Source organism: Pteropus medius, unplaced genomic scaffold (genome assembly GCF_902729225.1).
Source record: "Pteropus medius unplaced genomic scaffold, Ma_sr-lr_union100, whole genome shotgun sequence".
Taxonomy (NCBI): Eukaryota; Metazoa; Chordata; class Mammalia; order Chiroptera; family Pteropodidae; genus Pteropus; species Pteropus medius.
Window position 1 is genome coordinate 13,650,853 of NW_024340692.1, and position 27,948 is coordinate 13,678,800.

Sequence of the window (27,948 nt, forward strand, 5' to 3'; positions counted from 1 at the left end):
ACCCTTTGACCAGCCTATTTGCTCACTTCCATGTATATGGTTGTGTCCTTTGCCAGTGAGAATAATGAGACTCAGAATTTTTTCCAGTGAATCTAAAATTGCCCTTTTGACAGCTCAAAAAATCCTCTGTAGCCTTATTATATCTCTGATCTTCATGAGAGTTCAAGTGTCTAGGATTATTCTCTATAAATTCTCTATAAAGAGTATGTATCACGTTTCCTTGGATATTTTATCATATTATTTCCACCAGCAAAAAACAAAAACCAGAAAGGCTCCCCTTCCAACATCCTGTTCCAAGATGATGAGGCAGTTTTATGCACTGAGGTTGTGTGGATGGTCACACCCCACAAGCAGAATTTAGAAAGGGCTTGACATTTAGAAATGGAATCACCTTTCTGGCAGGCAATGGAGCCATGTGAATCAGAAACCCTTAAAAGTTCTGTACCCTTTAACTTTGAAGGAAGTAGTAGAAAGTATGTCTCCAGATTTAATTGTATTATTATTATTTCTCGATACACTATTGTAATAATGAAAACCTTGATATACCCTGAATATCTAACAACACAGTTTTGGTTAAATGAATCAAGGTACATTTATAAAACATTATACAGCTAATAAAAATTGTGTTGTAAACTAATTCATGGAAAGATATCTAAAACAGATATCTAAAACAGATACAGCAAGTATACTAGGCACTGAGTTTTGATGCTCTTTTCCTTCATGGGAGCTGGTCAGGGTCTAGTATGGCCTGAGCCCCCAGCTCAAATGTCTTGAAATGCAAGGAGCCTTTCCTATTCACCCTAGTGTGCCATAAAAATAATTGTTATTTTTTAAAGTGTGCCATGTTGTAAAAAATATTCAGAAAACTGATCTAAAACATATTACATGAATAAAAGATTATGAAATATTACTATAAAATATTATATATTTTTATAAATAGAAATATACTCAAATGTTTTGTTTTCTAGAAAATATACCCTGCCTACATCTGGATGATGGGAATACAAGTGATTTTTAGTTTCATGCTTTTGCTCATTTGCATTTCTCTTTTTTTACTATTTCTTTAATAAAAATAATATGAAAGCAATAATAATTTTAATACTTAGCCCTAAGGCCTTAATATGCTTTATCTTGTTTTGGCCCCAAGCAGGCCTATGAAGTAGGTACTGCTATTATTATTTTCATTATATAAATGCTATTTTTAAATTCCAGATTTGAAGCTATTAGAAACTGGACAAGTTGATACAGGCAGAAAGGGAAAAGTGGAAATGAAACATATCTGAAAGGTAGAAATAACAATAACAGAACTAATTGTCTGTGAGAAGCAACTATGTATGCCTCCAGGATACTGAGGATTATAATATTAGTGATCAAAACAGAATCAAGGAAATACAAGATTATATAAAGATTTTAAGGGAACTTAGAGGAATGTTTAGTTTTCAAGAAGCAGCAGAGGTTGGCTCTTTACTGGTTGACATTGAGGAGATGACAAAGCTCAGGCGAGAGAGTAAACCTACAGGTGTAGTTTGGACAGTCACCACAGTGGACCCATAGTTAGAGCTACGCATTTGAATGGACTCTCCTGAGAAGTGACTATACAGAGAAAAGCAGGGCACTAAAAGCTTTAACCTTGGAAACAGAATCCCATGAACTTGACTTCCATGTGTGGAATGCTGATAGAATGGAATTCTGAGTCTTTGTGCATGCATAAATAATGACAATGGATGACATGTTCTAATAGTTTTTTTCATTGTTTTCCCTTAGATCAAAGATTATTTGATTTCTTTTTTTTTTAAGTTTAAGTAGAAAAGACATTTAATAAACTTATAGGTCACATGTTGATTAACTGCACCTTAGAAGATAGGATTGAGGTGAAAGATACCCTAATCACGTGAAGAAATGGTCAAGAATTCAGAACCGAATCATGATAAATTCATGGTATACTGCATTCAAGATGATGAAAGGGATCAAGTTAACAAAAATACAAAATGGAAGATTTCTGACTATGTATAAATATAATGAGCAAAGATGTAAAAGTCTCAGGGTGTCAGAGAACCACAACTTGAAAAGGAATATGCTGTATATATTTATGCTAGTGTATGTATATTTTTATTAGGAAATATATTTTTTAGACAGTAAAAAGACATAAATGTAATAATACCACTGTTAAAATTGGCCAATTTCCTTAATGTGTCATATTTGGCATTAAGAAGACCTATATTAGAAATAAATATATTTCTCTTCAAGTTCCCTCTTTTAAATGAGTTCAAAGTTATTAAATAGAATACAGAGGACAACAAAGAAAAATGACTACATAACCGTAAAATGTATTTCTAAAGACAGGTTAATGAACAGAGTATTATTTTTGGAATCAAAAGATCAAGAGATAATTTAATAAGGATCAAGATCATTAATTTGTGCAAGATTATTGTATAGAGGCTTTTGGCATCTTTACTGCAGGCAGAACAATGAGAAATAAGCTGAAACTATTGATACAAAACAATCCTTCCAAAAGTGTATGTGCATATATATATATACACACACATAAACGCAGATCACACATACTCACTCATACGCACATATAAGTGTATGTTTGTAAAAAGAGACTGGAAAGGTATACATCAAACTGCTAATAGTTATTTGTATGTGGTACAGTTTTACATATTTTTATTTCATGTTTGTATCTTCTAATTTATCTATATTAAACATGAAATATTTGTGCAGTAAGAAAAATATTTTTAAAGTGTTTATAGAAACAAATATGTTGCTTCCTTCTTATCCCTGCCACACTGTCAAACCCATAACTATAACACTTATTTTTCATAAGATTCTGTATAACAATAATACTGGTACCCTATTTTATCTTTTTCAGATGTTAGTGAAAAATAACCACCTTTCAGACAAGATCATTGTTCTGCCAGGGAAAATTGAAGAAATCTCACTTCCTGAGGCTGTAGATGTGATCATTTCTGAACCAATGGGATACATGCTTTTCAATGAAAGGATGCTGGAGAGTTACCTTCATTCCAAAAAATGGCTTAAAGCAAATGGTGAGTTGGCCAGTCCTAGTTTAAAAATAGGCTAGCTTTTTCATAAAATTTGCCATCTTTTTTCCCCTGCATTTAATTCTTGACAGAAAGAAGGAGAGAGTATTTCTATTACAATGATTCTTTGATTTTCTCATCTTATTTTTCCATAACAAATGAGCTAGTCTTTAACCATGAAGACATTGATGGCAGTGTGCCACAGAGTATGCAATACGGTATAGAAAACTAGTTCAGAGTTATGAATTTTTGTCCCCGTTTTATCACTTTCTTCCTTAGAAACTTGGCCTAGGAACTTGACCTTTTCACTTTGATTTCCTTATCTGTATTATTAAAAATAACATCTAAAGCCCTTTCAAGCTGGCCTTCTATAATGTGATAAACTAGGGTCTATATTTTTTGACACATTCTTTTTCTATTGTATGTCTGTCTCTTTCCCTTTGATCACTGCATATAATCAAGGTGAAAATATAAAGTCCAATATATTTTTGCACTTAGCAAATGTCTGCGTATGCTAATGTGTTTAGTGTATAGGACAGCCCCCAAACATCACAGAGTTACCCAGCCCAAAATCTCAATAGTGCCAAGTTTGAGACCTGGCTTAGTGGGACACACTAGTATGATCCTCACTTTATGAAGAGAACACTGAAGAACACATGAGTGACAGCAGCTTAACAAGGACACACTTCTAATAAGTGACAGAGCAGAGATTTGACCCCAGATCTGTCTGACCCACACTCATAACTCTTGCACACATGCTGACTTTCCACTCTTCACCAGAGAGAGTGGACACGTTCCAAAACACAATTTTTCAATTAAGGGGTAGAAAGTATCTGGCCAATTTTAACAGTTGCATCTCCCATGAGAATTGTAGTTTCTTACCTTAATTTTGTTTACTTTAAATTACCAAATATTATGGCTCTCCACCTTGATATCCAATGAAAACAAAATAGCAAATAAAAGTGCAACTTGTACTCACCAGGTTACACATTATATACGTATAAAGATTGAGGCTCATCTGTAATTTCCTACATGTTTCTAAATTTAGGGGTTCAGAAATACTTTAAAAACTCATGTGCAAAAATTAATAAACTTTGGCAAAGTATACCGAATTTCAAGAACTTCATTAGCGTCCCCATTGTAAAACAACCCAGGATAACCTTGGAAGCCTTGTGTTCAAGCAATAAAATTGAACCGTAGGAGATGAAAGTAAAGGAGCTTAGGTTCCCTCCTTAGCACCTCCCCCACCCCCGCAGGAAGAATTTTTATCCCTTTTTTTCTGGTTCTTCAAATGGTGAGGTGCTTTTGTATGATAAGATTTCACACAGTTAATTAATGTGCATCTGATTGAGCCTTCCTAAGCTGAATATTTCCCCAGATATTTGAAATGGATATGAAATTTTACATTGGGCTATGTATCTTTAACTAGACAAGTAGAAATAAATACTGTTTTTATCAGCTTTCTACCCTGTGTGTTCCTGAGGGAAGGATGATTGATTTTTTCCTAATTATGTTTATTTTCCATCAAAATAAGACATAGTTTACAACATCAAATAATAATAAAAAGGTTTATAATGAAAAATAGTAACCCTCTGTCACAGCTCTTCCCATCCTGACACTTCTCCCCAAAGGCTCTCCTTTTCAACTCTATTCTCTGTTTCTTCTATTTATTTACCTACATATTTCTATGTAAAGTTGTCATATTGTTATTCTTGTCACACTGCGGTTGAGAAGTCAGCTCTCCTATGTAGCAGCTCTTTCCCTTCTTGATGTACCCTCCCTCCCCCAATCCTCTCAGTATATTTATACAGGTCCTCAATCTCTTATCCTAGCCCCAGGGGCCAAATACGTTTCAGAATTCAGAATCTGGAGGACTTTGGAAAGACAATACACTCAAATACCATATATTACTTAACACCTCCATTCAGATCTGAGGCAACACTCCATAATGAAATACATATTTCTGCAACAAAAGATGAATATAGATGCCAAGTGAAATAAATAAGGAATATAAATAGACTCACATCAGTTCAGGTCAAGTTTTGCCATCAAACAATGTTGCAAACTTACAAAAATCTGTTGCTTTGCAGAGCTTTTTGGATCTCAGAATTTAATATAAAGAAATATGGACCTAGATCATTATTTGGTTAAATCAGTAATCAGTGTTTACATTATTATGACAATGTAAATATTGTTCAGTGCTGAATCAGGTGATAGGGTAGGTGCATATGATTATGTGTTTTCACATGTAATCTTTTGCTTTTTCTGGAGTTAACTGCCTTGTTTCTTCATTAGCTTATTTTTCTATATACTCAGGACTAGTTTTTTCCATGCTTTAATGGGTCTGACAGATCCTTTCAGTATTTGTTCTGTGGAAGCCTTCCTCCTGTGATCTTCTGTCCTCTTCCATCACACATGAACTGGCTGCTTTTCAGGCAATCGCATCACTACCATACTTTGACTTTCTCTTATTCTTGTGTCTTACTCTTTCTTGGTTTACACTATCATTTCCACAAATATTCTCTAACAGGTTCTGAAGAAAAGGAGCTTAAGAAGTTACTTTGATTTGAGTCTGTGTATTATATTGCTGGGTAGAGAATTTAACATGAAAACAATCTTTACTCGGTATTTTTAAGGCATCTTTTTCTAGTTTCTGGTTTCCAACATTGCTATTATTGGAAAGTCCAACGTCATTCTGACTCCTTTAAAATGACAGTTTTTCCCTGTGGACACCTTTAGTATCTTTTTATTTCTAGTCTTCTTAGTGTGAAACTTTTTAAATTCTTGTGGTGGACATGTAGTAAATATGTTGAATCAGAAAACTAATTTTCTTCAACTCTTGGAACTTTCCTTATATTTTACCTTGGATGATTTCCTCTCCTCAATTTTATCTCATATCTTTGGAATTCCTATTAGACTTAGACTCAAAACATTTTCTTCTGAAGTTTCCTAACTTTATGGGGAAAATAAGATTGCTTAATATGTTTCTATCTTGAATTTGAAAAACCACCGAGTAATCGTTATTTTTTTGGCACCAACACCTGAGATTTAGATGGTGACATATGAATGATGTTACAATCATGCTTTTTCTCTGACTACCTCTAAAAATTCCCTAAATAAAACAATCTGTTCTATTTTAACAGACATTGAATTAAAGTATGGGGCCCTTGACTATCTGATGAGATTCCACTCCTGGATTTTGCCCTTCTACTTACTAGCTCTGAGATTGTAGTTAAGCCACTTAAATTTCCCTGTTCCTTAGTTTTCTCATTTATAAAATGGATGTAATAATTTGACCCACTTAATATTGTTATGAGGATTAAATGAATTAATACATGGAAAGCCCATAGAAGATTTGATGGCAGAGTTAACAAAATCAAGAAATTTGAGGTATTATTACTATTTTCGTGACAGCATCTCCAGTTTTTTTAGGCAATCCTCATTTCTGAAATAGGGGTATTCATCTTTCTTTCATGTTCAGTTTAATAAATGGCTCTGAAAAAGAGTCTCCCTAAAATGACAAGAATCATAATGCCGATCACTAAGTCTACGTGCTTCAGGCATGCTAATTTACATATTTGTTTGCCCACCAAAGAATCTGCTTTTCCCCTGGTGACTGTTAATGTCAGGAAAAAGAACACAAGTGTGGGCATCCAGCATGGAAGATGGTGAGCCTGCATGTAAGTACAGATTCTAACAGCACTTAAAAAATAGTCAATATGATTATACATGGACAGAGACTAAGAAAGAAAATAATGTGATAGAATAATGAAATGTCGATTATTTTCAAAGCTAAGTTGTTTTTATAATAACTAAGAGATAAATAAATAAATAAATAAATAAAGGGAATGCCCAGAATTCCAAACACAGAACATACAGAAAAGATAAAAGCCAACAGCTGAGAAGAAACAAATGCCGGGTTGAATGCCTCAGCTAGGACTCTACAAGCTTTTATCATTTAGCATTGGGACATGCTTTGGTATTTTTTTTTATATCCCCTCCGATTTTCTGCCTAATTTTCTTATCCTTTCTTTTAGACAAAATTGTATTTTAGCCTGTTGTGTAATAATGGAAATAGATAAAAGAATGGAATGGGTCAAGTGGTGAGTAAGTGAACCCTTCAATCAGAAGACAGTAAGAGTCAACTTTTGGGTCTGTTGTCTTTTGCTCACTAGGAATGATGTTCCCGACATTCAGTGACATCCACTTGGCCCCCTTTTCTGATGAGCAGCTCTACATGGAACACTACTCCAGAGCCAACTTTTGGTAATGTTGTCCTTTCCCTTCCTTTTCTTTCAGAGTAAAACAGGGTTTCTAAAATGATTGACATTTTGGTTCATATATTGGGGACAAGGGCTGTCCTCGGCACTATAGGATGTTTACCAGTATCCCTGGTATGTACCTACTAGATGCCAATGGTGCCTTCCCCCCGAGTTGTGACAACAAAATGTCTCCACACATTGCCAAATGTCCCCTTGGGGGCAAAATCACTCCTCATTGAAAACTCCTTGGGGGCAAAATCACTCCTCATTGAAAACGGAAATAGACAAATTGGCTAACTGCTTATGCAGTATCAAACACCCAAAATACTATCCCATGGTAAAGTTACATCAGCCCCGCCCCCCTGCCTGCTGTACGTCCCCTCCACTTTTCAGCATCCATTCCTTTGGTTCAGGGCTATGGCTTCTCTTAGAACATGCCTCTGTCAGAGAACATACCAAACAGTACAGCTCAGTGTAAATGAGTTGATCAAACTTTTTTGGAGTTTTCTTATTAATTGGCTGTTGGCTTTTCAGCAGTTCACTTCACCCTCTGAGACCTAATATCTTCATTTGTCAAATGAGAACTAACAGAAAATTCCTACCACCTGGCATTTTTTTCTGAGAACTGGTTTTTATAAAGAGAAGGAGGGAAGGAAAATGATGATATTGGACCCATTGATGGGAGAAACAGAATGGATATCATCCGTGTGGGAATGTTAGGTGTGTAGGAGAGAGCACAGGCATGTGCTGAAAGATGGATGCGTATGGATGCTAAAATTTAAGCTTTGATTTCTGGTTGAAGTATGCAGAACCCTCTAATAGAGGTATCCAAAGTTGATTTTCTGGGTTTTCTCTTTGTAATTCTATCCCTTGGTGAAGGGGCAGCAAATAGGAGGTGCTTTGGTTTCCTCGGCTACAAAATTCTATGAGGAGTGGGGTCAAAAGGCTAACATTTTTCTTTTTCTTCACTTTTTTTCTTGCAAAATAGGCCTTCCAACCAGAATCATAGCATGTCCTGGATTCTGCTAAATTTGTAATTCTGAAACTTCAAGCCACAGAACTTTCCAGTGGGGGAGAATGGCTTCTTGGTGTTTGGGGGGCAATGAGGTGAGGGAGACCGTAATTATGATTGTTGTTCTATAAGGTCATGCTGACCTAAATGTTTCTCTTTTAAATGTGACCTTCTGACTCAATGAAGAAGTTGGAGAGTTAAGAGTTTAGATAACAGAGTAGACCAGACTAGTGGGGGAGGTTGGTTGTCTAGGCATTCCTTATGTGACCTTCCAACTGCCATCTTACTACCTTGAGAATATTAATGATCATAGTGGACCGGCTAGGTTCCCCGTCAGCATATAAACATGCTGCTATTTATTCTATCTAAAGAGAAAAAAAATAAATTTTTTTATATCTCACTTCCCCAGTCAACCACCACTCATCTCTTAATTTCCTTTGCAACAAAATTCCTCAAAAATGTTGTCTGTACTCAACCATCTGTAAGTATCCCTTCAGTTTCTTTCAAGATATTCTGCCAAACCTCCCCTTATCAAGGTGACCAGTGCCCTGACTGTCACATTGCTAAATCAAGTGATCAATTCTCACTTCTCAACTTATTTAACCTACTGGCATTTGAGGAGCATTTGAGCAGAATGTGAAATACTTATTTGCCCCACATTTTTAAAATTTTCCTCCTGCCTCACTGGTGACTTTCTCAGTCCTCCTGCAGGTGTTACTTGTCTCCTTAACCTCTTGATGATGGAGTGCCCTAGGACACAGTCTGTGGACTTCTTCTCTGTCCACAGTTACTCTTTTGGTGAGCTTACCCATTCACAAAGTTCAAATACTATCTGTACACTAATGATTCCTAAGTGTATCTCTCTAGCTCAGACATGTCCTGTGAACTCCACGTTTTTCCATAGCCAGCTCCCTCCTGGACATCTCCCTTTGGAGAGACTTACCATCTTCAAAACTCCTCATCTCCCCGACTCCCATCCCAAACCCGCTCTACTCATAGTCTTTCCACCTCAATTGCTGACAGCTTTCTCCTCCCAATCATCAATCCCAAAACCTTGAAGGCCTCTTTTTGTACCCCATATGTAAACCATCAGGAAATTATGTTGGTTCTACTTTCGAAATATATCCAGAATCTTACCAATTCTCAGTATTCCCCCTTTATCCCAATACTATCATCTCATCTCGATTACTGCAATAGCTTCTTAACCTGTCTGTTCCCAACATTCCCAATACCTTCCAGTGGGTTCTACCCAGTTTGGCTCCTCATTTCCGACTACCATGTTCAATCACTTCCAGCCACTCAAGCTTACTTGCTGATCTTCAGACATATCAGACATGCTCCCATCTTATGGACTTTGCATTTGCTGATCTTTTTATCTAGAATACTTTTTCCTCAGTATTTACATGGCTATTTCCTTTACCTCCATAAAGTCTTTATTAAATGCCATCTTCTCAATACCACCTTCCTAGACCATCCTGTTTAAATTGACAGCCATACCCCTCCCCAATTCCATGTTTTTCTGCTGTTTTTTTTTTCTCTAGCTCTTATCACCTCCTAAAAGATATGTTATCCCTTTATTATTGTTTATTTTCTGTATCCTAATATAAAGTAAGCACTGCAAGGGCCAGAATTCTGTCACTTTTCACTAACGTCTTCCAAGCACCCAGAACAGTGCCTGCCACAGGTAGGCCCTCAGTAAATATTTCTGAATAAGTAAAAACACCGATAATCTCAAGCACATACAGAAATAATCACTATTGAGATTTTAGTTGATGTTTTTCCAAGTTTTCTGTTCTTTTACTTTACAAAATTAGAATCATACCATAAATCCCATCTTATAGCTTTTTTCCTTTTTTTTGTAATATGACAGTACCTTGTTCTCATATTTCTTAAATATTCTTTTGCTACAAAGTATTTATGTGGCTCTCTCATAATTTATTGACTTAAACACCAATATTGGATATTAAATTATTTTAATTACTGTTTGAATCCTATAAATTCTATAAGCAATAAGACTAAAATATTGTTTCTATATTCTATAAGAATGTAGAATTTTATAGATATCTATATTCTAAATTCTATAGGAATTAATACTAAAGTAAGTATCCTCTTACAGAAATCTTGGTGTGCATTCTGTTTGTTTCCTTACAATAAATTGCTAGAAGCAGAGTTACTGGACCAAAAGGTGTGAAGAAGAAACTTAAAAAAAAATTGTTCTTATATATTGCCAAATTGCCCTGTGGAAAAGTTTTACCAATTAACACTTCCACCAGTTGTATATGAGAATGTCTGCTGAGTCTTGCCCATACGGATGTGTGCTTTTTTTTTTTTTTTTAAATGCCAATTTGATTTCCAAAAAAAATGCTGGCCAGTTTATTTTTAATCTGTGTTTCTTCAATAGCTGGTACATTTGAATAGTTTTATGTTTAGTCAATAAACACAAAAAATATTTTAAAAATATATATAGTTATCAAAATTCACATACTTTGCTTTCCTTCTTATTCCCTTCTCTTTGTAAAGTGGTTTCTGTATTAGACTACTAGCAGGTGTGCTTTTTGTTGCATCAATCCCGAGAACATGTGGTGAAATCTTACATGATTTTTTGTTAAAAGAAGCGAAGAAGTGGAAATGGCTGAGAGGTGGGAGGGGTGTATTCTGAGGGAGTGTGCTGAGAGACTGAGGAACAACTAACAGGCTAAATAAATGAGAACATCAAATATAATCACTTGTCAGTCCTCATCTGCTCTCCTATCAGCAATACTTGACACCATGGGCTCTTCACTTCTGGAGCCTAAACCTGATTGTCTTACTTCCTATTGGCCCGAAATTCTCAGTCTCCTTTCCCGACTCCTTCTCTTGATCCAAATCTTTAATATTGGACTGACTCCAGGTTAGTTCTTCAATGTCTACTCTTTCTGGCTACCCTGATCTCAGTCTCCTAGCTATCAATACTGTCTTTAGGCCAATAGTTCCCATAGTCAGAACTCTAGCCCATACCTCTCCCTAGAACCATAGATTCTGGATGTCCATCTGGCTGTTAACAAGTCTATTTGGATATCTGTTGGGCATATTCAATGTAACATGTTCAAAAGCAAGCTGCTGATCTTCACTATCACCATCCCTCACCCACTCCTGCAAATCAAAAACAAAACAAGAAAAAACAAAAAACACTGCTTCTACAACAGTCTTGAAATAGTCTCTCAACTCACTTCCTCTTTTTAAACACCCGAAATGATCTCGATAATATATAATTCAGACCATTTTCTTCTGCATAGTAAAAGCCAAAGTTCTCACAATGGATGGTCAAACTATGGATCTAGTTTTACTTGCTGTACCTCTGATATCTCCTGCTACTTGCTCTCTTATTCTCTCTACTCTGGCCTGACTGTCTAGTCTCCTTGCTTCCTCTTGAACGTACCGAGCTTGCTCCCATCTCACAGCCATTCCTCGGCCTGAAACACACATGGCCCTGAGGCTTGCTCTCACCTCCTTCAGGTCTTAGCTTACATGTCGTCTTCCCAAGGAGACCTTCTATCAATTAAAAATTGTCATCTCTTCTCTCCTGGAAACATTTATCCTACCTACTTCTCCCTCATTTTCCTCTAGAGCCCTTATTGTCTATCGTCTTCCATATTTTATGGTATTATTTATTTTATTTAATGTCTGTCTCTTCCCATGAGACTACAAGTTCCATGAAAGTGGCTGTTTACTGCTCTGTCCCCATCATTAGCTATTAAGCTAGCTAATAGTAGTTATTCAACACATTTTTGTTAACTAGAAGATAAATACATTGATTTATAAGAATCTTTTATATATTAAGGGTATTAAGACTGTTGTATTTTCTTCAGAGTTTTCAATTTGCCTTGTAATCAATCTTCTTTGTGGTTGTTTTTACTACAATAGACAAAGTTTGTTTATGTAGCGAAATCTACCAATATTTTCTATTATAGTTTTTTTTCCTTCTTTTATTTGGGAAAGGGCTTCCTCACCCTGAATCTGGTATTAACTTCCTTCTGCTTCTTTCATGTTTCACTTTTTCCATTTCATATTTTAAAATGTAGTTAACTCTAAAATTCATTTTAGTTTAAGTATATGGTAAGCATATAGCTTTACCCTTTCTAATAACTAGTGATGGAGTTCTCTCTTAGTAGACAAAATTACTACATTGTGATGTTAGCAGCCATTTACAAAATTAATAATTTCCTTTTCTTGATTAAGATTTCATGGTCCTTATTAATTAAGATTCTGAAAAATATCTGCTGAGAGTAAGGCTCGGTCATGAAGACTCATCATTCTTAGCTGTAAAACTTTATGTGATGGCTACTACTGGTATTATTGAAAATAATTGGTTCAGGGGTTTTAAACCAAGGCCTTTAAATGCAATTTTAAATGGATTTTCATATAAGAGAATATATATCTATAAGATCAATTAAGAGGAATAACCAGATGCCCTCATGAAGTGTGAGATAGGACTAGTTTACCTTATTACATTTACTACGGTTGTAGAACATAAAAGCATAGGCAAACAGGCAGTACTGAAAAGTTGGATGAATCAGACTCTAGAGCCAGAATGAACTGTGTTTAATTCTTGGTTCTGTCAATTACTAACTGTAAAACCTTAGCCAAGTTAATTTAATCTCTCTGAGACACAATTTCTTATTTATAAATTAAAGATAACAATATTACCTATGTAGGGATAGGGGGGTTTCAGTTTCAGCGATGTTTCCTCTACTTGTACTTTGCTACCATAATAGCCTTTTCTTCACGGGGCAGAGTAAGAGTTCTGCCAAATGCTGAATATATCTATCCCAATCGTACATTCATGGACTGGGGAAATAACCACAGGGTGGGTAATGAACCCTTTGGACACCCCATGCGATGGACTTGATCCAAATCTTCATTTACTCCTTGTCCTCCATAAGCCCGCAATAACCAGAGGTGTTCTAAGTTCTCTAGTATCAATATCAGTTTAGTGCTCGCTTCAGCAGCACATAGTCTAAAATTGGAATGATCAATATCAGCTCAGCCTTCTAACATTCCTTTAAAAATTGGGATATTCTTTCTCCAATGTAGTTTCTTTGTCACAGAAATCCAGGTCCCTTTGGTGAAGGATTGAGGAATATTTACCAAAGGTGCTTGTGGTGGCACTACAGGGTCCTTCAGAGGACTGGGCCTCCACTTCAGTCATGGACCAGAGGTCTCTGGATCCATAATTAAGATCTGGAAATTAGATCTGGAAACTGGCCAAGGGATCCACTGTTTTCATTGTGACAGCTGATATCATTCTGCTCACCAGCTAGCAAATTTTTGTTGTTGTTGTTATACAAATTGAGCACTATCCTAATGACTGTACATCTATCTCACCTTTCTGGTAACACAAGGATCTGCTAGCAGCTATCACAGATCCCTGTGGGTCAAGGTACCTTCACTGCCACTCAAGCCTTGCTGTCCAACACAGTAATTATGTCATTCTTGCCTATGACAGTTAATTACTGCCTTCTTGCTTCTGACACTCTGAAATGTCATTCAAATTGTGCTCATTAGGAACACAACTTAATGGCAACACCACCTATTATAGATCTACTGAGGACAGCCACCCTAAGCATCTCAGAAATGCCACTGCTCTCTCACTGGTTCATTCTCTGTTACCTTTATGAAAGTAGGGTTTCCTGGGCTTTGCCTGAGAACTTAGCCTGGTGAGCTGTTCTTAGGTCTTCCATAATAAATCCTTCTAGCATTTTCACCTCTCTGAACCTTCTGACCCTTCCTCAATACTATGCTGCAAAAGTTCTGGAATCTCTACCTTGTTAACTATTGGACATCACGATGACTGAGCTTCAAAGTGACATCCCAGGGAGACTATTAGGACTAGAATCTTTCTAGAACATTGAACCCTGAGTGCCCTATATCAGTAAATTGTACCCTATCCTAACTTATATTCTACCCTCCCCAGTCCAAAACCCTTACAATTCACTCTAGTACATATTTATCTGGTTCTTAGCAGAAAATAATAACCAACTGCTTTCTGCAGTTTCTTAGGTATGTAAGTTATCTCCTCCGGGAATAGGAATTGTACTTACTGTGCTGGAGTCCATCAGCCTGACAGTAGTGAGGGACTGCTTAGAGGCAATGGGCAATAGTGCGGCAGATCTGGAGGGGAATGAAATTACCTTTCAAGGCACAGGCTTCAGGAGAAGTTGTGCAGTCTTCAGGCAAAGGGAAGCTGCTCTCCACTGAAAACATGGAAGAGAATTCTGCTTCTGCTGGCCTGAAGGATTCTGGGGAGTTGAGAAGGTGTTTTCAGGATTCTCTGCCACTCAACTATCTCAATTTCAGGTCTCAGAGCACTACTGTGATACATAAGTTCTGTCAAGGTTACACATCTAATCTCCTTTGCAGCTCTTCTATTACTGTTTTACTGTCTTGTCACTACATAGCTCAATGTTTTACCTTCTACATTTACTGCATCCTCATTAACCACTAGAGAGACCATTAGTAATTGTGATGAAACTACATACCAAGGGATATCATTCCCCACTAGCAATGAGAATTCTATTGTCATCAAACTAGTAATTTCATCTTGAGGGTCTACATTCTAGGGCCACACCTCATATTGATTGTCTTAGCTTGGATTACCTAGGAATTGTGGTCTTAGGCAAAACTTATAAGCTACAGCTTTATTAAAGAATGCAGTACCAATCAAACAAGAATGAGGAGACACAAGAGTGAGGCAGAGAAGGAAGAAGAGCTAATACAAAAGTATATTACTGAGCGGACCACCGCATGAAATGAAACACCACGAGATTGCTTTATCCCTCAGGACCGTCTTTAAGGAGTTGAATGAACTACATCTCAGGACAGTTTATTCAGAGAGTGAAAGAGAAAGTGTATTTATTCACTGGCTCTTATCTCCCCATTAGTCAACTGTTCAGCCCTCAACATTAACTAGCCTGCAGTTTTGGGTTGTACTGCATGGGCACCAAATGGGTCTCATGGCATCTCCTGCCCGAGTCAGCATGGATGCCCCCTGACAGAAGGGGAGAAACACCCAGTGCAGACCTGAAGTGAGGTATTGTTGGGTTGTGCTCATGTGGGGTCAGATGAACCCACACCTTGACATAGCGGAGGCAGAACACTTGGCTGAGGATTCCACAGATGGGTAAGACTGAGCTGATGAGACAAGTAAAAGGTGATATACCACCTAAGGAATCAAAAGTAAAAGAACCAATTTCCTTTTCATAGAATTGCGAGTGGGTGGCGTGCATTCATCATGCCTGAGAAGGGTAGAACCATTTGAGTGATATCGGGGATGCCAGTGGTGGATGGCCATTATTGTCAGTTGTTCTTTACAGAAATTAAAAGTCTGTGCTTGCAAAGGACAACAGAAGATGAATGTAAGTAGAATTCTGCCACAGGCAAGGAGAGCTTCCTCCTCTCACCTTTCTGCTGTGAGTCTACTAAATGCCTTGTTGACCCTGATACTGTTGAGAAACACATCCTTCTTAAGGAAATGTATTCAGCTGAATGGACAAGCTGCTAAATTCAACTAAGATAATGGATGGCTTATTCCTAGGCTAATTATGCCCCCAAACTGAAATTTCTACTAAAGGTGCTTTTGGCATAGGTAGAGTTTTAAGTATTTTGGTCTTTCTCAAAACTATATTTGGCCCTGATAGTCACTGGTTCATAAATATACCCTGTATATCAAATAAGAGCCACGTAATATAATTTGCCACGTAATATAACCAAATTTTTGTCAGAAGCTAAGTGTATGTGCAAAATATCACCGAGAAAGAAATTTTGCAGGAATACTACCATGGCCAATGCAATTATGTTTTGATTTTCATAGGCCACTTCCCTTGTTTCATTGTATTTCAATGATTCCTGGAACTGTAATATCCTTTCAACTATTCAGTATTTCTTATAGATATTTCCACTAGTTCTCTATATCTACAACTCTTGAACTCATCTGACTTTTGTTCATAGAATGAGCCTCAATTTCTACGTTCTTTTTATGTAACCTATGTCAAACCCATAGCTCTTCCATAATATTCTGCCACAGGGCCCGTACACACCCAGACTTGTGTAGTCAGGGATATAGTACTTCAGTTTCTAGATCTTCTGACAGCAGAGCTCTTATTTTATTAACTGTTTTCTTTTGGTTTTAAGTGACCCAATTTTTGGTTTTAAGTGACCCAAAACCTAATGAAAAATGGCTAAAGAAAAGAACACTTCTCAGTAGTGTATCTGAAGAGCCCAAGTATAGATTCAGCTTCTCAGGCACAAATGGATTCAGGGCACAGACACTCTCATTGGGCCCAGGTCTCTCTTTATGCCTCAGATTGGCTCCATTCTTGGATAGGCTTTTTACTTATGGCTGATGTGTAATTTCCGGCAAATCCACAGACTCATAGGTTCATGTCCACTTCTCCTTAGCAACAGTTTGACAAAAGTCTTAGACTTTCTTTGAGTCAGATATTTAACCCTGGGTCCATTGCTAAGGCCAGGGAGAGAAATGCTCTGATTGGCTGTGACTGAGCCACATGCCAAACTTCAGAGCTGAGGGCAGAGTCAGGACCATCCAAACTGCAAGAGCTGAGAGTGGGGAAGAGGTGCCTCCCAAAAAAAGGTCTGGTACTGTTACCAGAAGAAGAACAAGCAAAGATGTCCACCGTAATTGTTTTGATGGATATACGCTTCCTTCCAATACAGGCTTCCACAGATCCAATTCCTGTGCAAACCAGTAATGTCTAGATTTGCATTGGCTCACCTGTGAGTACTCCATGGATTCCTTTACAGAATCATAGGCTTTTTAAAATTTTTATGAAAGAAGCACAGTCTGAAGCTCGGTTTATTTTAAGGAGACCCATGCACCCATTTCCCCCTCTTTTCTTATACTAAAAAATATATTTTTACAAATACAAAATGTATATAAATATAGCTCATGTAAAACATAAGCCATATTACTTTTCTAAGGGTTAAGTCAGCAAAACCAGAGACATAAAGAGCTGAGCATCTTTATAAATACTACTTTATACAATGGTATGTCTGCATTCTGCTAATGCAGAAAATTGTGAGAAACAACCAAGCCTCAAGTCCTGCTTGGTTGTTTGTATAAGAAATGTATAAGGAATATATAAGACATCAAATAAAGATGCAGTTTGTTCCTCGATACTCATCCTTCTCCTACCGGGCACTCCCACGGGGCCTTTCCAACCACCCTCTTATGCTGCATGCGCAGCACCATGTGTAACTTAGGTGATGTTTTTAGATCCTTGCTTTTGGTTTCTGGTTCGTCGGGTTATATATGTCTCTCACCAGGTTGGCATACCCTTGATTGTTAATTTTGGTAGAGCATAGCACACTAAGATACCCAAAAGTTGATTAATTGTCAAACAGCCAAATAAGGTGTTCTCTCCCTCTTATCTCCTTCCTTTTCTTCCTTTTCTTTATTTTGTGATCTTTTTAAAGAAGGGGACTTTTATCGGAGCTGAGTGATTTTTGTTTGTTAGATTGAAGAAATAAAGATTTTTATTAAAATAAAATGTCTGAGTTGTGCTATGAGAGAGTGAGTTCATTAGCCAGAGAAAGGAGTGCTTGTGTTAGAGCAGCCCTCTGTTGAATCTGGAAGACCAGGGCTTACTTCTGCAAGAGAACCTAAGGTCATATCACTCTTCTTCCAAGACGGATCCGGAACACTGGCAGGGAAGAGATGTGTGGAGGGGAAGGAAGGACAAAAGGCCAAGGTGAACTAGAGGGCAGACAATAAGAACAAAAGAGACCAAAGAAGGGAGGTTCTCTTGTATTCTTCCCCAAGGTAGGCTCTGAACGGAGAGTGTGGAGAAGTTAGTGTGATGGTAAATGGGTTGCCTCTTTCTCTACACTCAGGGTACGTTTAGGCATAACTAATAGTAACATGATTTCCTTTTGGACTGTATTTGCAGGACTTTACAAATGCTGCATGTATTATGGTGGAGGAGGGCAGAGGGAACAGGAGGACACTTGGAATTTGGAAATCAAGACAAAAGATTTTTCATCAGTGTATTGGACTTAGCTACACATGTCGACTCTGCCTTATGCACTCATAAAGCCACCACAAGTTAACTTGGAAAATAAAACTCACATATGATAAAAACAATGGAAGTGATCCCCAGCTTCCAAGTCAACAGATTCATTTCCTGATCCATCCCCTCACAATGTATCTTAGGAGACCCAGAGAGATGCCAGCTCCCATCTGCTTTAATTATTTGATGATGCATTTCAGAAGGAGATATGAGATTTCTAAGAATTAAAAATATGGTCCAGCCAGAAAGTTTTCAAAATCCAGGCAGTAGGCTCTTTGCCCACAGCTCTCCATCTGCCCCAGGAATGGTGTCCATTTGCACCACACTGATGTGGCTGCTGGGTTTTACTTGGCACTGAACACACAAAGCAAACGGCACAGACTGGGCCCCTCTGAGAGCTGTGGTTGTGTGCAAAGAATAGAGAGCCGTTCTCAACCTCAGCCACTGCCAGGTGGAAGGCTGTCTTTGCTCTTGGGGTTTCTCTTTCACCTACTTGGCGAGGATTCTAGAGCAGCTAGCTTAGTAGTATTCAACTCTGATTGCAAATTAGAATCACCTGTCGAGCTTTGGCAACAAACAACCACTAGGGCTACGCCCCAGATTGAGGGGATGTAGTCCAGGCATCAGCACCTTTTCAAAGCTTTTCACAGGATACTAAAGGAAGAACAAGATTGAGTCCTTCTTGGATCCCTGGGAAATTCTGTCTGTCTTCCTTTCTGTTTCTGTTTGACCCTCCCCTCCTCACTCCTCTCTCCCTTCCCCTCTCTTTCCCCCTCACTATTTTTCTCCTTCTCTCTCCATCCCTTCCTTCTCTCCAATAAAAATTTTTGTGACAATGACTTATTTCTTTAAGAACACACTCACTTTCCTTCTAAATAATGAAAAGATTGTATAAATGTACAGCGTTCTGTTTCCAAGTATTTTCTAGGATTGTAGGAGACTTGTTTTCAATGTGTGTGTTTATAAATGATATATAGCACTATTTGACTTTACCTGTGGGCCAGCCTGGCTCTGTTCCATGGTGGAAGGAGAAGATTAGGAAACAAGTAATGAAGCTGAAGAAACTTGGGGGAATGATTTTCTGTTTCTCCATTATTCTTATTGGCACCTGTTCCTACACATAGGGCCATTTAGGACACCAAGGACTCAATTCATTCATTAAATAAATATAAATAGATAGATACATGGGTAGATATTTTCAGTCTTAACAATACGTGAGGCTTTGCGCTAAGTGCTATGCACTGATGAAAAAGAAAATACTTCTGCTTTTAAGTGAATAAAACGTAAAGATTTCATTATAACACAAAGTTTTACATTTTAAATGGAAACATCTGATACATAAAAATTGAGTAGGAATTAACAAGGCAAAAGAGAGAAAGGGACATTCTAGGAGAAGGGAAAACAAGCGAAGGCTCAGAGGTGAGAAATGGGACAAGCCCTTCAGGATGTGTAGGTCGCTCAGTGGGGCTTGTGTTTCCTTGGAGGTTGAGCACTGGCTGTTGACTTAATGTTATTAGGTGTCCTTGCCACCCGTGAGAGCATCTGAAGTTTTGCTTCCTGCTTTAGAGCCTCGCTTTGGCTGGCCTTTCCATCAAAGTCTAACTGCATCACAATTTTTTTAATGTTTATTCTGTGTTTGTTTTTCTCTGTCTCCCCTATAGGTTGACGGAAGCAGGGGTTAGAGGAGGATGGAGACTGATTAATTGAATTCCCATCTGATTCACAGGCTGTACAACACATACACACACACCCTTATTAGAGAACCTTCTTTTCCATCTCAGGATAAAGGCCTTCAATCTTGAATTATAAGGTCCCCAAACCTTTCTGGAGTTGGGCCTTGGCATTTGAGTTTTTAAAAAGATCTCCCAAGTAATCCCGTGGTAGCAGTCCCCTAGTCCCTAGTGCTCATCTAAAATTCAGAGGATGTTAGTCAACATTTGCATAGCAGTAACAAAATGCCAAGCACTGCTAAACTGCTTCACTTGTAGTAAGTCATTTAACTTTTACTATAACCCTACCAAATGAGCTTATGATCATTCCCATTATAGAAATAAGGAAACTGAGACAGAGTTCGGGTGACTTGCCCAAGTACACAGATAGTTGGTGGCAGAGTTTAAACAAAGCTGCTCTTAATCCACACCCTAGATCTCCATAAATAGCCAAGACCATTAGCCACACAGTACCTGCTGTGCTCCAGGTACCAGTAGTGTGCGGATGAATGCTTTACATCTGGCTCGTTGAAGGGAGAAAGCATGATTTGTAGCACTTGCCAATTTCTGTGGTCCAGATGTCACTGATCACAGAATTGGAAAGTAATGTGCACAATAGACTGATGAGCCAGCTTCAGTTCACCACCAGGCACAGCCATCACTCACTTATGACTCTGCCTGGTGTTGGCCACAACAGCAAATGTCATCATGAAAGTTCAGGCCAGTGGCTACAGAAATGTCCAGAGGCTTTGGAAATCCAAAGACATGCTCTGAGTTGGAATAATGAGAAGGCCCAGGAATAATATGTTGGGACCTGGACAGCATGTCAGATCAGGCAGCCACCTTGGGCACGAGGTCAAGGGTGGGAGCTCGGAGGCCTTTCTACCCCCAAATATCTTTCTCAGTGATCTCTTCACAAGTACTGTCCTTTGCCTCAACTACCTCTGCCCTTTTCTCTCCCCCAACCCCAGGTCAAGTACAAGTCTTCAGATTCTTAGAATTTTCTCCTCTGCCATTCACTATTGACCAGTTGCCCTTCACATGTTCTCATCCTTGCTCCAGGGCTAACTAGAGGATCTGTGAGGAGCTCCATGGCATATCGCAGCTGTGCTGGGCTTAGGGACTCAGATGAGAAACAAGAGGCACAGTGATTCTTTATGCTGCTGTTTCAGGTACCAGCAGTGCTTCTATGGGGTCAACCTGTCCAGTCTCCGGGGTGCTGCAGTGGATGAATACTTCAGACAGCCAATAGTAGTAAGTGTGTCCGCTTTATAGGCATTCTCCCCATGTGTTTATCTGTTGATTCATTCACTCACTCATTCATGAACCTGGGATATACTATGCTGCCAGACTCTGTGCTAAGCCGTCACAGAAGAGCACTGTGTTTTTTAAGTCTTCCAGCTCTGATCTCCCAGTCAATTTAAAAAATTCTCAGAGAACAATATCATTGAAAGCAAGGAGATTTGGGGACTGCCTTTCAATTAATAAGTTCTAATTCTCGAACTGCTGAAACCCACCCCATGCACGTACTCAGCCCTCATGTTTGTTCAATAATTCACATCCTCGCATTGATTCTAGTGGCCCAAGGCATATTGAAAAGGAAGCATTATAAATAGCTTAGAACAGGAGCTTCACTGTTCTAAACAGATTTGGGTTTCAACTGTGGCCCCATCTAGCTGTGTTACATTGGACAACTTTAAGTTTGCATTATCTGAAACTCTTATGGCTGTAGGTAGAAGGAAACCTAACCCAAACTGGCTTAGGCTAAAATGGAATTACTGACCCCCCAAAATTGCAAAGGCTGGAGATAGAGCTTGCTCTGTTGCAAGAATTCAGACAGTGCCACCAGAATCTGATTTTTCTATCCTCATCATTTATCTCCATTTCCTCTGATGTAATTCTGTTCCTAGACAGGACCTCCCCTCATGGTAGCAAGATGGCTGTGGAAGCTCCAGGCTCAGATTCTCACAACTCTAAGTCTCACAAGAAAGCCTGCCTTTTCCTAATGACTTGGGCATAAGCCCAAAATTAACTAGTTTAGGTAAAGCCTTTCATCCTACCTTGGGTCATGTGCCCATCTGTGAACCAATCACCTTCAGGGGAAAAGTAATGTTCTGATTGGCCAAATTGGAGTCACATGCCATACCTGGAGCTGAGGGTGAACTTAGCTCCTGTGGAACTTTTCGGAATGAGGAGAAGAGGTAAATTCTGGATGATTGAAAAATATCAAATGCCTGCTCTAGGGAAATTATGAAGATTAAGTGATATAACCCAATAAAGCACAAAATACTTGGCTTTTTAGTAAGCACTAAATAACTGTTAGCCTTTATTATTAATATTATTCTCATTAAGATTATGCCTTCTAAATTATATCTCCTATTGACTTAAAATTTTAGGAGGAAAGCTAGACTTCAATCTTGCTCAAATTTAGTTTATTCTGACAGAAAGATAACATCTTTGCATTTTTTTTCCCAAGGACACATTTGACATTAGGATTTTGATGGCTCGATCAGTCAAGTACACAGTAAACTTTATGGATGCAGAAGAGGCAGATCTCCACAGGTTTGTACCAATCCATGTTGCTCTGGATTTTAGAATCTTCTGTCCACCTCTTCCATCCCCAAAACTTCATTGCCGAGTTTTGCTGCTCGTACAGGAAAGAGATTTTAGGTATGAGTCACACATAGGCATGGTACAACAGTACTAGTTTCATTTATTGTAAAATAAGAATAATGATGCCTCCTTCATAGGTTGCTTTAGAAATTGAATGAGAAAAATTAAATAGTAATAGCTTGTGCTTATGTAGCCAGACACTATTCTGAGCCCTTTACACACAATGACTCACTTAATCCTCACAACAACCCTATGCAAATGGTACTATTGTTATCCCCATTTTACCAATGACAAATATGAGGCAGAGTAGAGCAATAAATTGCATAAGGTCACAGAATCAATAAATGTCTTAGAGCTAGGATTTGAATCGTTCAGAAGGCTCCAGAGTCTGGGCTTTTTAACCATTCACCCAGGCCAGTGCCCATAATAATGACAAGAAGAGCTACTACTTATGGAGTCTTACTTTATACTAGGTTCTGTGCTAAGTAGTTTACAGGCACTGGCTCATTTTCAAAGAGGGCACTCGATAAATGTTAGTTTTTGCCCTCCTTCCCTCCACCTGAAGAGACTCTGCAATGAAGACTCATTTTTCAGATGGTGATGTGAATCTTCTTTGGATGACCTTTAACTAGTATTTTGCCCTTTTCTCCCTGAGAAGACCAATATATTTTTTTTCTGGGTAAGAAATTTAAGACCCAGCCAGATTATAATTTGCTTGGACTACAGAGGAAACAAGGATCACACTTTAGACGATGCAGCTGAATAAATCAAACCATCATCTATCTTGATATTACAATGGACGGAGGGTGCTGTGTAAGTCAGGGTAGGCTAGAACATCATGCAATAACAAGAAAATTCGGTAGCTTATGATAATTCAGGTGTCTTTTTTCCCTAAACTATGTATCCACTGCTCACCAGCTTTAGCTCTGCACAGCATCACCCACCCCAGCAGTCAGGCTGGTGTGGCAGCCTCTGTCTGGAATGATGCTGATTACTGAGGAAAAGAAGGAGCATGGCAAACTGAGTACTAGCAAAAAAAGCTTGTGCCTGGGAATGACACAGTTCACTTCTGCTCACATTTAATTGGTCAAAGTAAATCACATGGCAGCGCCTGAGCTCAAGTGAGTAGATAAATGCAATCCTGCTGTTCAGAGCAAGAGAGCTGGCGTTTGGAAGCAACTCTAATAACTACCATGGGTTCAGATGAAATTAACCTTTAATTGGCTTCATTTGCTGCTCTGGGCTACCTCCTGGGTCCCAGGGAATTTTTTGAAAATCCAGTCTATGTTGGTTTTCCAGGGATATCATCTATTCATTTGTGCATTGATTCGACAACTGTCTATTGAGATCCTATGGTGCATGCACAGATACAAAAAAGTAATTTTTTAAAGTCTACTTTCAAGGAGCTCATAGTTTAGGGGAATGCCAAAAATGGGAAGAAATAATTACAACGCAATAACAACAAATTAAATATGACAAGTACAACTCTAGGAATGCTCTGACTGCTGAAGGGTGGAAGAATTTAGGCCTTTAGGGGCACCACAAATGCAAATAATATGCAACCTACTTCACAGATCTCTAGAGCACTCCCTAAAATAAGTCTCCTTGGAGTGATACAGTCCCAGCGATGGACTCATAATACTATCTTTTAATTGTGAAACACTTTAAACTTTGCAATACACTCTCATATACATTTTTTTTTCTCATTTGTCATTAACAAGAATCTTGTGAGGGAAGTAGGAGAGAGATTTTGTCACCCTTCAACAAATGAAAAAACTTAGGTTAAAGAATTTAAGTGACTTTCCTAGGTTCCACGTTTAAAGCAGGTCCAAGCATCTAGATTTTGTTATATCTTTTGCAGTATTCTTTCTATTCACACTTATTCTGCATTTGGCATAAACCATGGCCACTTCTGCATGAGTCTTACTGGAGCCTGGTGGGAAGTTAAATTGCCTCCCTGAAAAGTAAATGAACTGTGACAGTGGCCTCTGAGCTTGATGTTCCCCCTTGTGATCCACTTCATTTTTTAGAGGCCTGAACAGCCTTACCATTTGAACAGCTGCATAGGGGATCTGCCACAGCCCATGTTTTGGCTCCTTGAAGGATGATTGTCACCTGTGTCCTGGATTGTCTTTCTCTTCAGTAGTCAAACCCAGCTCCAGATGCTACACTCACCCAGTGGCATTCTGGGTCATTGCAGCACAGTGGTGTGGTTCTTGCAGAATTTTGTCAAGAAGCAACATTCTCAAATGTGCAGCATTACCGAGATAGTAATCACACTGAGAGAATCTTGCTGCCAAAGCAAAAGTGTTTAAGAGAAAAAGAAAATAGTCTGTGAATGTTCCCATGATCTCACAAGTATATCTAGTATGTCAACAACAAAAAAATAATTTAAAGTTTCCCTCTTTCTTTTTATGTTTCCTTGCAGAGTAGAAATTCCCTTTGTGTTTCAAATGGCACAGTCTGGCCTCATCCACGGCCTGGCATTCTGGTTTGATGTGGCCTTTGTTGGATCTCTGTATGTATCATCCCCCTGCTTCACCTACTCTATCCCGTACTGTCCTCTACAATTTGTAATCATAACTTTAATGCTTTTAAAAATTAATTTCAGCAACAATAATACTGGTTTCTATGTGTTTCAAAAAAAAATAAGCACTGATATTACTTTTAGATTTTAGGGAGAAGTAAAAATGAGCTGGTTTTCCATAGTGTCATATCAGCTCTAGCTAAAATACTGTAAAACCGCTGAAGCCAGTGGGTTGGGACTTGGAGGAGTGAGAGAGGGTCTGAGCTTTATTAACCCTCTTGTTCTTTTCCAGAATAAATGAGAGGCCCCCAAGCCCTGCCTTGGCTCCCATCACACCTGACTGTAGAACCTCTTATGTCTGGGTTAATACCTCAAGTCATATTTTCCCCCATTTCAAATCATAGCCTTCTGTTTCACAGTCTAGAATCCTTTTCTAATGAGCAGGCAGGCAGGTGTTACTAATGCTAATTGCAACATTAGATAAGTTTTCCATCCATGCACTCCTTTTTCCCTAATGCAAAGGTTTGAAAGTTGCAGGCCTTCAAAAGACAGGAAAGACCACCTACAAGCTGACGGTTCGGCTTTGGTGTTCCTTGTAAGGGCTGCATTACTTCCATGCCCCCAAATCCTCCTGACTTCCCTGCTCTCTGCCCAGGCTTCCTTGCGTATTCCAACCAGCAAAGAGATGTGATCTGAGTCACATGACCAGGCAAAAGGAAAACTTTTACAGTACACATGCCTCCACTCCTCATAAAAACATCCAGATTCATCTTTGCAGCTGCTGAGAAAAAATTGCCCATGGGTCTGTGATAAATCTCAGGGGGTTTGGAGGGCTCAAGGACGGAGGGGACCCCAGGAAGCCTTGTCTGTCCTGACAATCAGAGAGAAAGAAAATGATATGCAAGTCATTCCTACACCACATAACCATGTTTGTTCAAAGAATCCATACATTTTTTCCTCTGACTTTTCCTCAGTAATATCCCTCATAAATGAATTTGTCCCTGCAAAGGTAAGGGAGATAAGCTTAAAGTGGTCTGCTTCCAGGGGGCAATTGCTTTGAAGTTAAATGCTTTATCTTAAAAAGCTGTAGAAAATTTGCTGTCTACTCCATAATATAGCTGAGTATATTTTGATATAAAAGTGGTTTATATTACTTAGTAGTTAAATTATATATAATTCCCTTCCAAAATCTTTGAATCAAAATGTACCCTCTAGAGATTTACCCCACAGTTAATGTGCACCTATAAGCCCACAGCCACTGCCTAACTCCAGGGCCAGTGACCTCAGTGTTCGAAGCTCAGCAAGATGTTTATCATGTGAAATGAACCTCCATTTAAACACTCGCACACGCACAAACACTCGCAGGAAGGGCAGTAGAGGTCATGTGCTCCAGAGGTTTTTCTTGCTTCCAAAAGCCTCATCAGCTTCCCTGAGCAGGTTGGCATGACCCAACAAGAGGCCGGATTCCATACTTCTCACTCTGCCAGACTTTTCAAACAAATCAGTTCCCAATTTAACTCTTACTTATTGGGCTTCTCACGAACTTTGATTCAGAAATACAAATGGACAGAGTAGCCAAGTCCATGAGTTTGAAGCCTGGCTTTTCACCTGTCCTCTGTGTGACACCGGGCAGGTCCTTTAACTTCTCTGGGCTTAGTCCATAGGATTGTTGTTTAGAGTTAATGGGCTAACATACATAAAGCTCTTGTAGTACCCAGCATATGACAACTGCTTAATAAAACGAGCTATCATTATCTTAAATGAGTTCCATGAGTCAAAAACAATGAAAATTATTTATCAACCTAAATCCCCAGACCAATCCATTCATACAGGCCTAGAACATAATTGGCTTTAAACTCTTTTCTTGCCCTACAGGGTAACAGTGTGGCTGTCAACAGCCCCAACTGAGCCTTTGACCCACTGGTATCAGGTGCGGTGCCTTCTTCAGACTCCTCTCTTTGCCAAGGAAGGAGAGACCCTCTCAGGGAAAGTGCTGTTTGTAGCCAATAAACGGTAAGCAGGAAAGTACAGACACAATCCCACCTCTGCTTAGTGGGCACTGACTGGTGTGAGCTCGGAAGCTGACCAGACACTGAGACTCTAGCACCAAAAAATGGACAGGAAGCTTTACAAAGCCCTGGCTGAGTTTGCACAGGTATCCTCAGCTACAAAGCCTGCAGGACAAATGTCACCCTTGCACTGAGTGTAGCAAGGAAGAGGAGCTTTGGGTAACTCAAGGGCAGTGTTCTCCACTTGACCATGGAGGAAGGAAGGAAATTCATCAGCTCATGGGAGTGCTTGCCAAAGGCTTGAATTACTGAGTGCTTTAAATCCCACATCAGCTTCCTGGCCCTATTTACATCTGTCTAGCCACACACCCCCAAATTTAGTAAAATAAAATCGATCTACACTGCAGGGGTAGTGCATGGTGTATCAGACTGGCTATTTCCCTCTGGTAATGGATTTCAAGAGGTATCTACAGCAATTACTTTGATTTATCTCATTTTTTAAATGCTCTATTTTCTTTGACCTGGTTGGAGCTTCTCCTGGATGAATTAGAGGAAAGAGTGGCACAGTGGTTCAAGGACTTTCAGAGGTCTTTGAATGAGAATTCAACATTCTTCCCTCCCTACCTTCCACCTTTCTTGGGCCTGTGCTTGAACACTCCAGTGACAGAGAGCTCACCACCTCACAGGGCAACCCTTCAATTTGTAAAG

The 27,948-nt window shown here is 38.8% G+C and overlaps 1 protein-coding gene across 1 annotated transcript in view; it reads left to right on the top strand.

Moving 5' to 3' along the window:
* LOC120621278 (histone-arginine methyltransferase CARM1-like) overlaps positions 1 to 27,948 on the top strand; it is a 196,344-nt gene that overhangs the window by 162,180 nt on the left and 6,216 nt on the right. Inside the window, exons 6-11 of the mRNA XM_039886560.1 lie at positions 2,873 to 3,050; positions 7,220 to 7,310; positions 21,264 to 21,345; positions 22,568 to 22,653; positions 25,133 to 25,222; positions 27,107 to 27,244. Coding sequence (XP_039742494.1) covers positions 2,873 to 3,050; positions 7,220 to 7,310; positions 21,264 to 21,345; positions 22,568 to 22,653; positions 25,133 to 25,222; positions 27,107 to 27,244 — 665 coding nt within the window. The remainder of the gene's footprint in view (positions 1 to 2,872; positions 3,051 to 7,219; positions 7,311 to 21,263; positions 21,346 to 22,567; positions 22,654 to 25,132; positions 25,223 to 27,106; positions 27,245 to 27,948) is intronic.